The sequence below is a fragment of the Lichenostomus cassidix genome, chromosome 15 (genome assembly GCF_008360975.1).
Source record: "Lichenostomus cassidix isolate B80296 chromosome 15, HeHo_3.0, whole genome shotgun sequence".
NCBI lineage: Eukaryota > Metazoa > Chordata > Aves > Passeriformes > Meliphagidae > Lichenostomus > Lichenostomus cassidix.
In genome coordinates this window covers 12,143,084-12,158,248 of record NC_139496.1, presented here as the reverse complement: position 1 = coordinate 12,158,248, position 15,165 = coordinate 12,143,084, and the positions used below count along the sequence as shown (strand labels likewise).

At 53.4% G+C, this 15,165-nt stretch overlaps 1 protein-coding gene across 2 annotated transcripts; it reads left to right on the top strand.

Moving 5' to 3' along the window:
- Positions 1 to 37: 37 nt before the first annotated feature.
- ZMAT5 (zinc finger matrin-type 5) lies at positions 38 to 15,125 on the top strand. 2 transcript variants are annotated; one of them, XM_085076243.1, is made up of 6 exons: positions 38 to 150; positions 4,986 to 5,208; positions 5,578 to 5,640; positions 6,054 to 6,134; positions 12,329 to 12,440; positions 14,881 to 15,125. In XM_085076243.1, the coding sequence occupies exons 2-6, from the start codon at positions 5,082 to 5,084 to the stop codon at positions 15,008 to 15,010; spliced, it is 513 nt and encodes a 170-aa protein (XP_084932369.1). In that variant the 5' UTR covers positions 38 to 150; positions 4,986 to 5,081; the 3' UTR covers positions 15,011 to 15,125. The 2 variants fall into 2 exon arrangements, with proteins under 2 accessions (XP_084932369.1, XP_084932370.1); XM_085076244.1 differs by having other exon boundaries at positions 51 to 150; positions 4,983 to 5,208.
- Positions 15,126 to 15,165: the final 40 nt, after the last annotated feature.

Below are 15,165 nucleotides of genomic sequence, written 5' to 3'. Positions count from 1 at the left end.
GGCACCCTGTAATCCTTAAACTGCGCCAGGCGCCCGTGGGGCATCCTGGGAGTTGTAGGAGGTGCGCCGTGTCTTTTGCGATATGCGCATGCGCTCCTGCTGTGGGGTATTGTGGGAGTTGTAGGCGGCGCGGCGCGGGCCTGGTCGGAGGTGGGTGAGCGCGGCTTGGTGGGGTTTGGGCCGTGGATCCCCGTGAGGTGTCCTTCTGAGGCTCCGTCCCGTCCCTCCCCTCAGCGGGTTCCGCTGGGCAACCTGGGGTCTCTACCCGGCTTTGTGCGGGGCTGGGGTAGGGGGACTGAGGGGGCGGAGACACCCCTGCCCTGCCCTGCCCTGCCCTGCCCTGCCCTGCCCTGCCCGGGTGTCCGGCCAGGGGTGACAGGGACAGGACGGGAGCTGCGGTCACTGCCCTCAGCTCTACCCCCGGAGGGTGGGTGGGAGGCGATTTGGGGTGTGTTCTGCAGTTTGAGGTTGCAGAGGGTGGTTGGTGTCAGTGTAGGGAGAGCGGGAGAGGGGCTCATAATTCATGGAATCGTGGAATGTCTTGTTTGGAAGAGACTTTTAAGGTCGTCCAGTCCCACCCCTGCCGTGGGCAGGCGTACCTTCCACTATCCCAGGGTGCTCCAAGCCCCATCCAACCTGGCCTTGGACATTTCTAGGGGTCCAGGGGCAGCCACAGCTTCTCTGAGCCCCTGTGCCAGGGCCAGAGGACCTCTGACAGCTGCTCTAGTGGAACATGGCCCCAGGTGGCAGAACAGAAGTGGGAATGTTCCCATTTGCTGCCCTCTCTTTGTGTTCTCTCTCTTTAACCTCAGTGAGGGTAGAGCAGCCCCAGGGTGGCTCCAGCACTGATGGGAGAGAAAGGTAAATTTGGATTTAGGAAGGCAGGACAGACAAGAAGGGGGCAGGGGAATCCTAACATTGAAGCTGTTCTCCCACAGGGCTGTTGCTAAACGAGCATGTACATGAAATTCCAGAGCAGAACCTCAAATGATGCTGCACTGTTGTTTTGTTTGTCTCACCCACTTAGAAGTAGCACAAGGTCTGGCTACAGAGTAATTTCCCCTGATTTATTTATATTTTTTCCCTCATGCAATGACTGTGGGAATCCGTGGGATTTTTCTGGGTTAGGGCAAGGTCTCTGCTTGTGCTGAAACTTGGAAGGTGCCTGGCACATTCCTGTGTGTGGTGTTATCCCTTTGGAATCCCAGAATATCCTGACCTGGAGGGACCCACAGGGATCATGAGTCCAGCTCCTGCCCTGCCCAGACAGCCCAACAATCCCACCCTGTCCATCCCTGGCAGAACTGTCCAAACACTGCTGGAGCTCTGGCAGCCTCAGGCTGTGCCCATTCCCTGGGGAGCCTGGGCAGTGCCCAGCACCCTCTGGGGGAAGAACCTTTCCCTGATCTCCAGCCTGACCTGCCCTGGCACAGCTCCAGCCGTTTCCTGGGTGCTGCCACTGATCAACACAGAGCAGAGGTCAGAAAAGCTCAACTGCTATTTTTCAAATGTAACTGCTTGGGATTATCTAAGACAAATCTCCCCAGCAGCCTGTAAATTGCTGTCACCAGGATGGTTTCTGTGTGTTCATGTTGGTGTTAATCCCAAATCAAGCTCTGGATTTCTTGTGAAAGATGTCCCTGCCTGTGGCAGGGGTTTGGAACAAGATGAGCTTGAAGGTCCTTTCCAACCCAAACCATTCTGTGATCCTGTGATAGAACAAGGAGGAATGGCTTCCCACTGCCAGAGGGCAGGGTTAGATGGGATATTGGGAAGGAATTGTTCTTTGTGAGCATGGGGAGGCCCTGGCACAGGGTGCCCAGAGAAGCTGTGGCTGCCCCTGGATCTCTGGAAGTGTCCAAGGCCAGGCTGGACAGGGCTTGGAGCAGCCTGGGATAGTGGAAGGTGCTCCTGCCCATAGCAGGGTGTGGCACTGGATGAGCTGTTGGGTCCCTTCCCACCCAACCCATTCCATTATTTCCTCTGGGTGTAATGGAGAGCAGGATCTGTCCCTCTGTCATTGGGAAGATGCTGGCAGACTCTGCTGCCTTTCTCAGTCTCCCTGCAGATCTGAGCCCATTTAAATTGGCAGCTGAGTATCATAAGCCTGACACTTGGATTTAATTAATTCACATCTGCCTGGATATCCAGAGTGGCTGGGATGGCCCCAAGCCTGGGCTGTGAGAAAGCAGGAAATTGAGGTCAAGGCCCAGCAGCACCTCCCGGGGCTTGGTGTGGAGAGCAGCAGCTCCCCCCAGACCCAGAGGAGTCAGTGCCCCTTCCAGGGTCACCTTCCTCCTCTGCCCGGTGAAACACCCCCCAGAGTCCTAGAGAAAATCTGCAGCTGATACAGAGCAGTGTGAAGTGTTTTGGCAGCGGCTGGAGAAGGGAAAATGTAGGGTGCTGCACAGGAGATCTGGGCTGGAGTTGTCCCAAGCCCCTGGCTGACTGAGGGACACACCTTGGAGGTGCCTCACAACAGGGTCTTGCTCACCCAACAGGGCTGCAGGAGACACAGCACAGCATTGCTGTTATACTTCCATACAACACAAAGTCCTGGGTTGCTTTTTTTTTTATTTTGTTTTTTTGTATTTGCATTTATTCAGGAAGACTTTTAAGCTGGCACAGAGCCTGGCTGGAAGCGTTTATGGCTGCGGTGGGTCCAGGTCTGTGCTCCCTGATTCAGTTGCAAATCAAGGGCTGGAGATGCTGAGAGGAAACAGCCAGGCTGAGGCAGTTCTTTATAGAACAGCTACATTTACTTTATTTCATAATGACGAAGATGGATTTAATTAGGAACCATCTCTGTTTTCAGCTGAATAATGCTCTTTGTTTACTGCTGGAGCCGTTTGGGGAGATGGAAATAGGTTGGTGCTGCTCAGAAGCAGCTTTTTATTCCTCTGGACTCACAGAGCACTGGGAAGTGCTGGTGCTGCAGAGAGTTGGCAGAACCCAGCAAGGTATCCATGCAGTGGAATCCTTGAAAAGATGGGAATAAGTGTTGGGTATAATCACTGAAGGGGGAAATCTCAGGGAGAATCTGATACTCCTCTAATTGGTTTTTACATTCTGTCCGTCCCCTGCAATGGGAATTGCTTGGAGAATTCGGGAGCAGGCAGCTGTGGGATGTGGGATCTGGCAGTCTGGAATCTGGAGGAGCTTTCTGCCCTGGTTGTTGGGGGAGGAGGGGGAATGAGCCTCTGCAATTATTGCTGTCGGGGTGATGAAAGAGAAAGTTTGAAATACGATTTCAAAGGCTGGCTGCTGCTGGGCTTCTGCAGGCAGAATTCCCTGGGAGATCTCTGGAAACTTGTGTGGGACCACTGCAGAATCTCATTTGTTTTCCCTGTTTGCAGCATTCTCTTCTGCAGAGATGGAGTGCAGGAGCCAGCAGCTGAGACAGGGAGCTTTTTGTGTCCAGGAACTTTGGGAGACTATGGAATAACATGTGGAACAGGGATTTTTCAGTTTTTAAAAGCCAACCCTGCCAGTGAGCCAGACATGTTCCCTCTGAATTCCAGCTACCCCACCACAGTGCTGCAAAACTCAGGGATGCAAAGTATGAGGGAATTTATGGCTCTGTGCTCGTTAAGCAGCACTTGGGTTTGGGTTCTTGGGCTGGAGTAGGATAATTTCAGACCTCAAGCCCTACAGAGCTGAGTTGGGATCAGCCAAGGGCTCGAGGGGTTTGGGGTCCCAGCACACACAGCTGGGGCATGGCCAGCCCACACCCACCAAGGACTGATTTCCAGTTCACTTGGACTATCTGAACATTTTACCTTCGGTGTGGAGGCTTTCAATCCAATTTAAAAAATCTCAGGCGGTCTTCCCATCGAACGCAGCTTTGCTTTAACTTGTGGTGTGAGGCCTCAGAGATTTCCAGGGGTTTGATTTTGAAGCAGCAGTTCTCGGGAGCAGGGAGGGAAGGGAATGTGGTGCAGGTGCTTGTGCTGGGATGGATGTCTGGCAGGAGGCTTGGCAGCCCTGCCTGAGCTGGGCACGCCGGGCTCTGAGGGATTGCCTGGTGCTCTGCTCTTCCGGAGGAACTGGCTAGGAGGCTGTGATTGATTCTGGACCTGTTTTATTTATAAAATCTTTATTTCTCGTGCTGGTCTCCGTGCCATTTTTTAAATGCATTCGGCTGTCAAAGTGTCAGAACCTGGAGAATTGCTTTTGGAGTTTATCTCCCAGTCCATCCATCTTTGCCATTCATCAGGTATCTTTATATCCCTCGGGAGAGAGCTTGCAGCTCCTTCAGGGTGTCTGTTGCACCTCCAGCAGGCACATCCGATAGGAACAAGTGCCTGAAGGATAAAACACAAGCTGCTCTCACCTGCACTGCCTGTGGCTCCAGGCCCAGCACAGGTGGGAGCTCCCAAATTCCGTTGTAATCCTTAATGCTGTACTCAGAGCAGACACACCTTGGTGCCAGGGGCTAGGCAGGATGAAGAGAGCTGTCCATGATGTACAGGAAAAAACAGGTGACTTAGTGGATTGTAGGAGATACGTCCTGTAGTGTTTGTGATGCAGCTTCCCACCTGCAGGACAGGTGAGATCAATTTTGTTTTATCTTTGAGGATAAAATAAATTGCTTTGCTGAGTTTCTTCCTTACCGTGCTGAGATGGACGTGGGGAAATTTCCTTCGTCTTGTGTGTCAGCTCATGGAGGTTGTGCTCAAAGGTCCCCAGGACCTCCAGCTCCTCCTGTTTGCACCATGGATGGTTTGTGCTACACCTTGTCTGGAGCCTTTGGCTCTCTGATGTTTCTGTTTTATGTGATCTGAACTCAGGGAAGGAAAATCCTTCCAGCAGAGCTGTTGCCACTTTGGGTGACAGAGATAAATGCAGATCCAAGCCTTTTCTCCCATGTACAGGCAGCAGATCCTGCCCCAGCAGTCTGTGATGGACAAGGATATAAACTGTTGGGTCTCACCTCTTTCTCTGTCTGCCAACCTTAAGTGATTTGAGTTTTCCTTTGGAAGCAGGCACTGTAAACACTGGATCCTCCGTTCCCATGGCTGGGCGCCGAGGAGCTGCCTGGTGATTCCAGGCCATGCTGATGCTGCTCTGCCAAGAGAGAGATGGGGAAAAGGTACTTCTGTGACTACTGTGACAGGTCCTTCCAGGACAACCTGCACAACAGGAAGAAACACCTCAATGGAGTGCAGCATCTCCGGGCTAAGAGAGTCTGGTATGACTTATTCCGAGGTGGGTGCTCCCAGCTGTCTGCTGCTCCCTTTCTGGGGCTGGGGAGGTGATGGATGAGGTGGGGGAGTGGGAATAGAAAATAAATCAGTTTATACACTCTGTGTGCCTGTGAATTGTGCACTTGATGCTGCTGCCTCAGCGGTCTCAGAGGTAAAACCCTCATGTGTGGCTCTGCCCTGTCTCATCACACAGTTCCAAGTGTGTTAGTGCCAACCTGAGGAATGCGGTGGGAATGGGTTAAACTGGCTGTGAAAGCATTGCCTGGGTGTCCCTCTGCTTCCTTGTGGTTCCTGACCTGTCTGGGACAGGACATGATGGGATATTGCTGTGCACAGGATCTTTACCTGGGTTCATCCCTTGCCTTCCCAGATGCTGCTGCTATCCTGCAGGAGGAACAAACCAAGAAACCTTGTCGGAAGTTTCTGCAAACAGGTGAGGAGTTCTGAGGTGGAAAAAAATGCTCCAGCAGCTGCTTCCAAAGCCAGCCCAAGGCCGGAGGAAAGGATTTGGGCCTCCAGTTATGATGGAGCCTGGGTTTGCCTGCACAAGGACCTCATGTGGGTCCTCTCATGGAACTGCATGGCTTTTCCCAGAATCATTAAAGTTGGAAAAGGTCACCAAGTCCAAACATCAACCCAGCACCACCATGTTCACTATTAAACCATGTCCCCAGGTGCCACATCCACATATTTTTGAATACTTGCAGGGATGGTGAATGCACCACTTCCCTGGGCAGCCCATTCCAATGTTTTACAACCCCTTCTGTAAAGAAATATTTCCTAATATTTAACCTAGAGAATTTTCAAATTCAAATTGAATTTTCAAATCTCACCATTTCATTCTAGGACAATGTGATTTTGGATCCAACTGCAGATTTTCCCACATGACAGAGCAGGACCTGGAGAAGCTGAGTGCCCAGGTTCAAGGTGAGTTCTCCAATAAAGAAATGTCCAGGCATCTCCTTGCAGGGGGGGTTGCTGCAGGGGGGTGTGAGGGGTTGTGCAGGCTGTGATCCCACAGAGCCAGAGCCTGCCAAGCGTGGGTCCCTCCTGCTTCTCAGTGCTTTGTGAGCCTGGAAGTGCTGCAGTTTGTCATATGCTCCCTGCTCTCGAGCTGCTGGCACAGACACAAACCTGGAGCTGAGCAGTGCTGTTACCACTTGGCAGCAAGAGTTTGGAGTGGGCTTTGTGAGCCCTCGGGGTTTTGTTCAGTCAGGGAATAAAGTCTGTCAGCAGCAGAGGGCACTGGTACATCACATCCCCTTAAATTTATGGATTTGATTTCCCCCCACCTCTCTGCTATTACCAGGGAGCTGCTGCTTCCACCCGTGGGAAGAGTTGGTGGGAAGAACTGTCCTGCTGTCGGGCTGTGAAAGGGGTCCTGGATCCAGAAACAGCCTCTGCTTGGGTGGCTTTGGATGGAAGTGAAGTGTGGGCAGAGGGTGGATGGCAGCTGCTCCCTGCTGGGAGTCTGCAGAGCACTTTTGAACTTTCTCATTCTGGGACTACCATTCTTGGAACTACTTTTCTTTTAGGGGAAAGAGGTGGCAGCTCTGTTTTCTCCATAGGAGTCATTACTTCAGTGGTTAAAGAAAATCACGGAATCACAGACTGGGCTGAGTGGGAAGGGATCTTAAAGCTCATCTCATTCCACCCCTGCCATGGGCAGGGACAGCTTCCACTACCCTTGGTTCCTCCAAGCCCTGTCCAGCCTGGTCTTGGACACTTCCAGGGAGTGTGAGTGAGGTGTTGGTGAGAACTTACAGAATGGTTGAAATCCCCTCTGGAGATCCTCTAATCCCAACCATGCTGAAAGCAGGGTGAACTCAAGCAGGGTACTCAGGACCATGTCCAGCTGTGTTTTGAGTATCTCAAAGCTGGAGACTCTGAAACCTCTGTGAGTGACCCAATCCAGTGTTTGACCACTTTCATAATAAAAATGTATATATTTTTAAATATTTAAAGGGAAATTATTAATGGAAATTCCTGTATTTTGGTTTGTGCCCATTGTCTCTGTGCTGGGGAGCCCAGCACTGGGCACAGCACCCAGACATGGCCTCAGAGTGTGGATCAGAGAAAAAGGATCTCTTCTCCAGCCTGCTGTCCCAGTGCAGCCCAGCTTGGAGCAGCTCTCATGCCCACATCCTGGCTGGAGCCAGCTGTTGTTTTGCCAAGAGTCTGGCAAAGCCAGGCTGAAGTGTTGGAAGTGTGGGATGTGAGACAGGGGGTGTGCGTGGGGTAGAGCCTCTCCTGGTCCTCTAAGGCATCCCATTTGGGGAGGGAGTGCTCAGGGGAGCCAGGGGGAGGCAGGCAGGCATCGTGGAGCTATTGCAGGCTGTGCTGAGTCAGTGTGAGTCCCTGAGGTGACTCTGAACCAACCTCTGAGCACCGCTGGCAGTCGATAACCATGGCAGGGCTGGAGCACTCCTGTCCTTCCCTTCCAAGTCACCTTCCAGCCAGAGCCTCTGCTGGGCTCCCCAGGGCGGCACAGAGTGACAGGCACAGGAACCTGTAGCACTCCCAGGCATTGGCTGTTCATGCAGGAGAAGTGGGAGCTCTCTGGAGCGAAGCAGGGAAGGCTGGCAGCTCCTCTGCGCTCGGGCAGCTTTCCTTGCCAATTACACTTGTTATTGAGTATTGACTTGTGTCAGATGGGTCTGTGTGAGTGCAGGATTGGCTGCTGAGAGCCAATTCCAGGGAGATTACTGGGAAACCTTGCATTTGTGTTCTGGAGTCAAACATTTCATTTACCAATTAGCCCTGAAGGAGTGATGGCCAGGGCACAGGCGGTGCTTGGTTGGTGAGTTCAGTCCTGCTCACCTCTCTCCCGGTGTGGCTCCATGCATCACACAGACTCCAGCTCTGATCAGAGAGCTTGGAGGGATTTCATGCAGGGGGAGGCTCAGCAGGATTTGGTGGAGGAGAGGGACAGCCTGTAACAGACTGGATGGAAGGATCAGACACTGTCTGGTGAGTCATGGGGACATTTCAGCACTCCTTCAGCTGCCAAAGCACCCGTGTCTCAGGTGCTGGGGCTGAGGGCAGAGTTGAGGGCAAGCTCATGTGTGGCAGGGTGTGTAATTCACACAGGATCCTCCATCAGTAATGTCCCACATGCATTCCCGCTCAGTCTCAGGGTTTCTTTGCCATAAACCATCCCAAGCCACAGCCAGTGGGACTGGAGGAATGTGGATGAGGCTGCCTCTCTCTGACCTAGCTGGGAGATTTTGACAGGTTTGGAGCCAGTGGTGGTCAGGGATTTGAGAAGAGCCAAGAGGCTGGAAGCTCCAGAGCCTTCCCAAGCCTGGTGTGACTGAGCTGGGGGTGACCAGGCTGGCGGGGATGCTCTCCTGGTGGGCCCACAGTGCTGCTTAACCCCCCCTTCCCTCAGCTCTGGCACAGGCAAAACCTTGTATGACTTATTTTAACCCAGCAAAACCATGGTAGCACTTCTTTTATCATGTAAACATTGAACCTGTCCCTAAGTCCCCGTCGAGTGTTTGGTGTTGTTGGATCCCTATTGGTGAACTCATTTTGATAACAAAGCATTTTAATCACCACCAAAGGAAACATGACATTATCCTTACCATCTGACCTTTTTAATGCAAGGAGTTCACCTTGTTGTTTTTGTAAGTTTTGTGGGTTATGTAGGAAAATTCTGGATGATTCCCTGTTCTAGAAGAGCTTGGAGCGTGGCCTACTTTGGCGTCAGCATCTCTGCACCCTGTAGAATATCCTCATCAAGAAGCAACAGTTTACACCTTCAGCAGGGAGGGAGGCATATTCCCAGCTGTTCCCCCATCAAAGCATTAGCCTACTGCATCTGCTGCATCATTCATCAGCCAGACACTTCCAGGCTGTCATTTTTAAGTACAGTGATGTCAGGAGAAGTCACTGTCAAATTGCCATCTCCTTGCTCAGAGTTATTGGCTCCCCGCTAATCTGTGTCCCTGGTGCGGGCAGGAGCGACCTGGCCGGGCTCTGGTGACTCCAGCCAGCCTGGGCTGCCAGGGAAGGGCACAGCTGGGTGTTGGCAGGATATCCATGAGGCTGAAAGGATCTGAAGGACCCTGCTGGGGTGGCTGGAGTCAACTGGTTTAACTGGGCAGGGAGCGGGAGGAGCGCTTGCTGCAGGGCGGTCACTTGTTCGGCTGCTCTTGTTGCAGAGCCTCAGCCTCATTTCAGCCATGCTCTCGTGCTGTTCATGTGCTCTAGAGGAGTTGGGATTCCACATCATCCACCCAGGAAGGCAGCTGAAGGATTTCATGTGTGTCTCTTTGCTGGGTGGGAGCTGAAGGATTTCCTGTGGATATACCATCTGGGTGTCCCCCCAGTACTGGGGGTTCCATCCCTCCTCCAGCAATGCCTTGTTCAGGAGGAAAATCCATGGGAAAAGTTGCATGAGGAGAGAAAATAAATGTGGACCCTTACTCTGGCATCATTAGAGGCATTTCACGACTACTGATGCTCTTTTAATTGGCTGTAATTAGACTTTGAAGCAAACGCCACAGTGAGGAGGAGGAGGAGGAGGAGGAGGAGAGGGGAAGCACCTTCACAGCTGTCCACACACAGCCACATGTGGGGAGCAAGGGCTGGTAAAGGCCTTTCAGAGCTGCTTCTTGGAATATCTGTTGGCATTCAGGGAGTATTTCCAATCTCAGGGTGCCTTTGGTGGCCCCTGGATGGGATGTGTGTGCTCCAAAGGAACATGGACATCATCAAGGTGGGCAGAGGAGAGTTGCCTGCCCCTGCTGCCATATTTCTGAGCCTGAGGGTTGCAATTCTCTTGGACCAGCAACTCATGGAGCTGTGAGAACAGGGGGACATCTGGATATCTTTCTAATGTATATACCTGGGGCCTCATTTAGGCCAGTGTGAGCCTGGAGTGGTCCTGTTGCAACCAGTGAACTTCTCTGGATGGGACCATGAGTTGTGGCTGCCCCATCCCTGGTGTGGTGTCTTGGGGCTCCCTGCTCTGAACAGAGAAGCTTTTGGCTGTTCATGTTCTCTTCTCTGTTGGGGCTTGGAGTTGGATGAGGAGGAAATCTTAGTGGCACAGAGAGGTGGGAGAGGTTTTTCTCTGTGATTTTTTCCCTCCCTCTTCAAAGCCTCTCACAGCCACTGCTTGTCCCCTTGCCAAGTTGGGATGTGCTCAGGAGGTGGAAAAATGTAGAACAAAGGGAAATAAGGTGGTCAAGATTGCTGGGTGAGTCTAACCCCGAGTCTGAGCAGTGCCCAGCTGTCCAGGCTGAGCTTCTTGCCTCCCCATTCCCCCACCTGGCCAGGTGGTTGGGCTGACCCCAGATAGCTCTGCTGGGGCGTTGATCCTTGGGAACAACTGTGGGAGACTGGACCATTCCTGTCTCCAGCCTTATCGGTGGGTTCAGAGCAGCACCTGGGCATCAGGACCACAGAGGGCTGTCTGTGGTGGCACTGGGCACATTGTCACCCCGCCCAGCAGGAGCAGATGAAAAGGCTGGATGACAAATTATCCATCTGGCTGCTCATTGTGTAGCACATCCCTGCCATCCTGATTAGTATTCAACAGGCAGATGAATAATTGGTTGCCACCAGTAGGATGAAGTGATCCTTCACTCTGCCCAAGCACTATTAATTTCACACCCTGCCTGCAAAGGTATAATATTTTCCTTAAACGTGTGACATATGGTGGGTGGGGGTGGAGCAGGCTCCTGGGGGGGCATGGCTGCAGGTGCCTTGATCCCTAAATGGGATCAAGGATCCCCTGGAAGGATGGATGAGCGGGGCAAAGGGAATGACACACAGCTGCCTCTGCTTCCTTTTATTGTCACCAGTATTTATTTTTCTGAGTTCCTTGTTCAGTTAGGTGGGAAGTTTCCACCAGGCTGGAGATGGGATCACTGGGAGTGTGCCCTCATCCCTGCTGTGCTGGCAGGAGTGTGGCTGTTCCAGGATTCCTGCTAGAGCTGTTCTCCCCCAGCTCCCTCCCTGCAGCTGCAGGCACTGGGGAGCTTTGCTAACGGGGCAGCTGTGGGTTTGTGCCAAGCTGGCTCCATGCCCTTCTCCCCATGGGGTGCCTGTGGGCATCTGCCCCACACAGCCCTTCCAGAGTGACTGGAGGGGTTGAAATCTTGATTCTGTAAATGGCAGAGTTTTCCTACTGGTTTCCTTCCTCATTCTTGACTTACATGAGAAATAGAACAAGGAGTGATGGGCTCAAACTGAAAGAGGGGAAATTGAGGTTAGATACAGGTTGGGCTCAGTGATCTCTCTCAAACCTAATTGATTCTGTAATTCTGTGATATATGGAAGAAATAATTCCCTGTGAGGGTGGGGAGGCCCTGGCACAGGGTGCCCAGAGAAGCTGTGGCTGTCCCTGGATCCCTGGCAGTGTCCAAGGCCAGGCTGGGATAGTGGAAGGTGTCCCTGCCCATGGCAGGGGTGGGCCTGGATGAGCTTTAAGGTGCCTTCCAACCACACCATTCCAAGGTTCTAAATGCAGGAACTTATCCCCTGGTTCCCTCTGCCCTGGTTCTGCCCCTGGGCTGGTGACAGCTCCCACCTGGGCTGTGCAGGGGCTGGGGACACATCAGGCAGCAAGCACCTTAAACAGCCCTGACAGCAGCTCTGGGATCTGTCTGCTGGCTGGAACATGCACCCAGAACCGCTCAGACTCTCTGGGCTGCCAAGGCTGCATCAATCCGGACACTGTCCCTGTCACTCCCACCTCACAGGGCAGGGGTGGCACAGTCACTGCTGCCAGTTGGAGGCACACAGCTCTGGGAACGGCTCAGGGCCAGCCGAGGCTGTTCCAGGTGAGGATGAGGCTGATCTGCCCCGGGGGGAGATGTCAGACTCCCCTCGGTGCCCAAACTGCCACCGTGCTGGCTTAGCTCTTGTTCCCTGCTCTGCCTGGCTGGAGCTGTCACCAGGGATGACTCCAAGCATCAGATGGCAGGAGGGCAGAGGAGGAGGGGCTGCCACAGGCACGGTGCACACTCTCTCCACCCTGTGAAATTGTGCAGGGTAATGAGCAGCAGGTTTAATGGAGTTGAAAGGACAAGGGTCTGGTGGCACTTTCTCTCGTGGCCCTCCCTCTGATCCAGCCCTCTCTGATCTCAATCTCTCTCTCTCTCAACCAGGGGAGAAGAGGCTGAAGGAGCTGCAGAGGGAGGGAGCAGATATCCCACCTGGCACCATCGAGGACTGGCTGGACAAGAGAGCCCAGAGGCTGAGTGCAGCTCAGAGTAACAGGTACTGGGGGTCAGCCAGGTGTGGGTGCAGAGGGGGATCCCACAGGAGGGCTGGGATAGGGGAGGGTGCAGGGGATCCGAGGTCCCAACACCCAGCCAGCACTCATGAGGGGCACGTGTCCCTGTCAGGGATGTGTGCACAGGTGTCCCCATGAGCTGGGGACAAACTCTGGGAACAAGCCCACAGCAGAGGACCCTTGCTCTCCGCAGAGTGCACAGGCACACCTGGAAGGACAGAGCCAGTGCTGTGCTGGGTCATTAACGCCCAGGGTTCAGTGTCAGTGCCTGCTTTCATCTGTTGACAGCTCCCCCATCCCCTGCCTGCCAGGGAGGGGGTGGATTGGCTCCTTCTCACAGTATCCATTCAGATTCGGGCACCGGCTGTTTCCTCGCTCACCTGACTGTGCCGCAGGCTTAATGGGATGACATTTGGGCAGGTGCCAAATCTCTCTTCTGTTCTTTCTCTGTTTGTTCCCGTCCTCTCCGTGTTTGGACTGGGCAGGATCTTCCTGCTGGTGCTTGTCTGAGCTTGTTGCTCTGGGATTGTTCTGTCCCTCAGCTCAGCTGCCCTTGGCCTTGCAGAGGTACCCACATTCCTGCCCTCTACACTTCACTTGCCCTATTTTGCTTGTCCTGCCCATGAATCCCTGGAACTTGGGGTAAATGAGCTCTTACAGCAGGTAGCCATCACTGTTCCCAGAGGAATCTCCAGACCTCCAGAACTCGGTCCCTGCTGCCACCATAGATACACAAAAAAAATTTCCAGGATTGTTTCCCTGCTTTTTTCCCAGCCTCCCTGTCCCTGCAGGCTCAAAAACCATCTGCTGCTGGAATAAAACACCAACTACTGGAACTTCCCTTCCTCTCTCCAGCCTTGCCAACCTCTGTCCCAATCATCTCTGTTCTCCCCTTGTGCCCTCCAGCCCCACATTTTGTGGGATTCATTTTCACCAATTCCCAAAGGAAACACAGTGTGGATTTCAATCAGAAAAGGGTCCAAGGCCTCAAAGCTTCTGAGATACCACAAGTTCTGTGATTGTGGCAGTGGATAGAGGAGAGAAGTCCCATTAACACCTTCAGAAGGGAAATATTCTTAACCTTGCTGGCCGCTGGAGAATCCGTGTAGGACAGCCATTGGGAATGCTCTAGCTAAACCTCTGATAGAACACTTGTAGCTCATGAGACCCTAAGGAATTGAGTACCCAGGCAGCATCCTCCCTATTGATTAGTCCTGCTGCTCAGGGAACAGCTCATTAGGTGATTGGCCCTGCCGTTCCACCTTGCAGCATTCCCTCTGCTCTGTATCCACTGTGTGCCTGAGCCACAGTGCTGGGAGGTGACACCAGATATCCCTGCCCAGAGGGGACAGTGTGTGTCCTCATGGTCCCTGCCTCATCCTGGGCTCTGGAGAATCCCCACTGAGGGGATAAACCTTAAACCAAGTGACTTTGCTCTGTGTTAGTTGCCTGGAAAATGCTCCTGGAAAACTACTCCTGTAGTTGGCTCTCGGCCATGGCCCCGCAGGGAGAGGAGGGTGCTGCTTCTCCCCGGGGTTATGTAAAGGAGTTTGATTAGATTTCTTCTGGCATAACAATTAAAAAGATTCATCAGGATTGGAGGTAGAGGCCTGAGAAGCTGCAAGGCTGCTGTCAGGGCTTGTGTGAGAGAACAAATGAGCTTCCTGCACTTGGGAATTAATGGAAAAGGTACGTTTTCCATGAATTTAAACGTGCCCCGGTCAAGCTGGAGGTAAGGGAGTGATGCTTCTTGCTCCTGCATTTCTTCATCCCAGTGTGGTGTTTGCAGTGGCCTTGGCCAGTAAATCTGAGGGAGAGGGGCAGGGACAGAGTGATTCCCAGGCCATGGGGCGGGGAGAAGCCTCTTCCCTCTGCTGAAGGGTCCTCTGCTGAGCACACCCCGCTGGTTTGGCAGCTCCTCCATTTCCGAGGGGTCCTTGTCCTTTGGGAAGTGCACAGCTGGCTCAGGATTTGGGCTGCTTGGAAAGAAACATCTGCTTGTTTTGTTTGTTCTTCTCCCAGCTCAGCTGTGTGAGGAGTGGGGAGCAGCGGGGCTGGAGGGGCTGGGACCAGCCCTGCTCCCAGCACCTGTGCCTGGTGAGCCCCCCTTGGGGGTTGTGCTGCTCCCCCACCCCCAGACCCCTCACCTCGGTGTTTTCACTGAGTTTTCACTGGCACACACTACTTTAGGGAACAGTGGCTGCGTGGATAGGCTGGCAATGGTCACACAACTGTTCTGGTGCTGGATTTGGGATTGTGGGGGGGGCAATGAACCCATTTGGTGAGAACCAAAACCCTCCTCTGCTAGCCCCCTCCTCTCTGAGGGCTACTGGTGGGGGCACAAGAAGCCCAGACCCCAGCATGGCCTTGGAGTGAGACTGAGACCCCCTGTCTCACCTCATCCCTGTCCCTCTCCCCTCACAGTGCTCTTCCCGAGAAACCAGCGCCATTCCAGTACCCTCCAGGCTGGCCACCAGTGCAGGAGCTGCCCCCATCCCTGCAGGCTCCACCACCTGGGGGGTGGCCAGTGCCCCCCAACCTGCAGTGGGGCTGAGGCAATGGCACCCCTGGAGCCTGGCTGGGGCTGCCTTTCTGCCTCTGCTCTGGGAAAGGGACTGGATTATTTATACACATTTTTATATTAATAAATGCTCCTCCTGCCTGTTGCAGCCTGTGTGTGCTGTGTTCCTGCTCGCCTGGCAGCTTCCC

Excerpts from the sequence above, each read along its gene's own strand:
- ZMAT5 (XM_085076243.1), top strand. The coding sequence starts at position 5,082 with ATGGGGAAAAGGTACTTCTGTGACTACTGTGACAGGTCCTTCCAGGAC. Across the intron at positions 5,641-6,053 it reads TCGGAAGTTTCTGCAAACAG|GACAATGTGATTTTGGATCC; the intron begins GTGAGGAGTTCT and ends ATTTCATTCTAG. Across the intron at positions 12,441-14,880 it reads AGTGCAGCTCAGAGTAACAG|TGCTCTTCCCGAGAAACCAG; the intron begins GTACTGGGGGTC and ends CTCCCCTCACAG.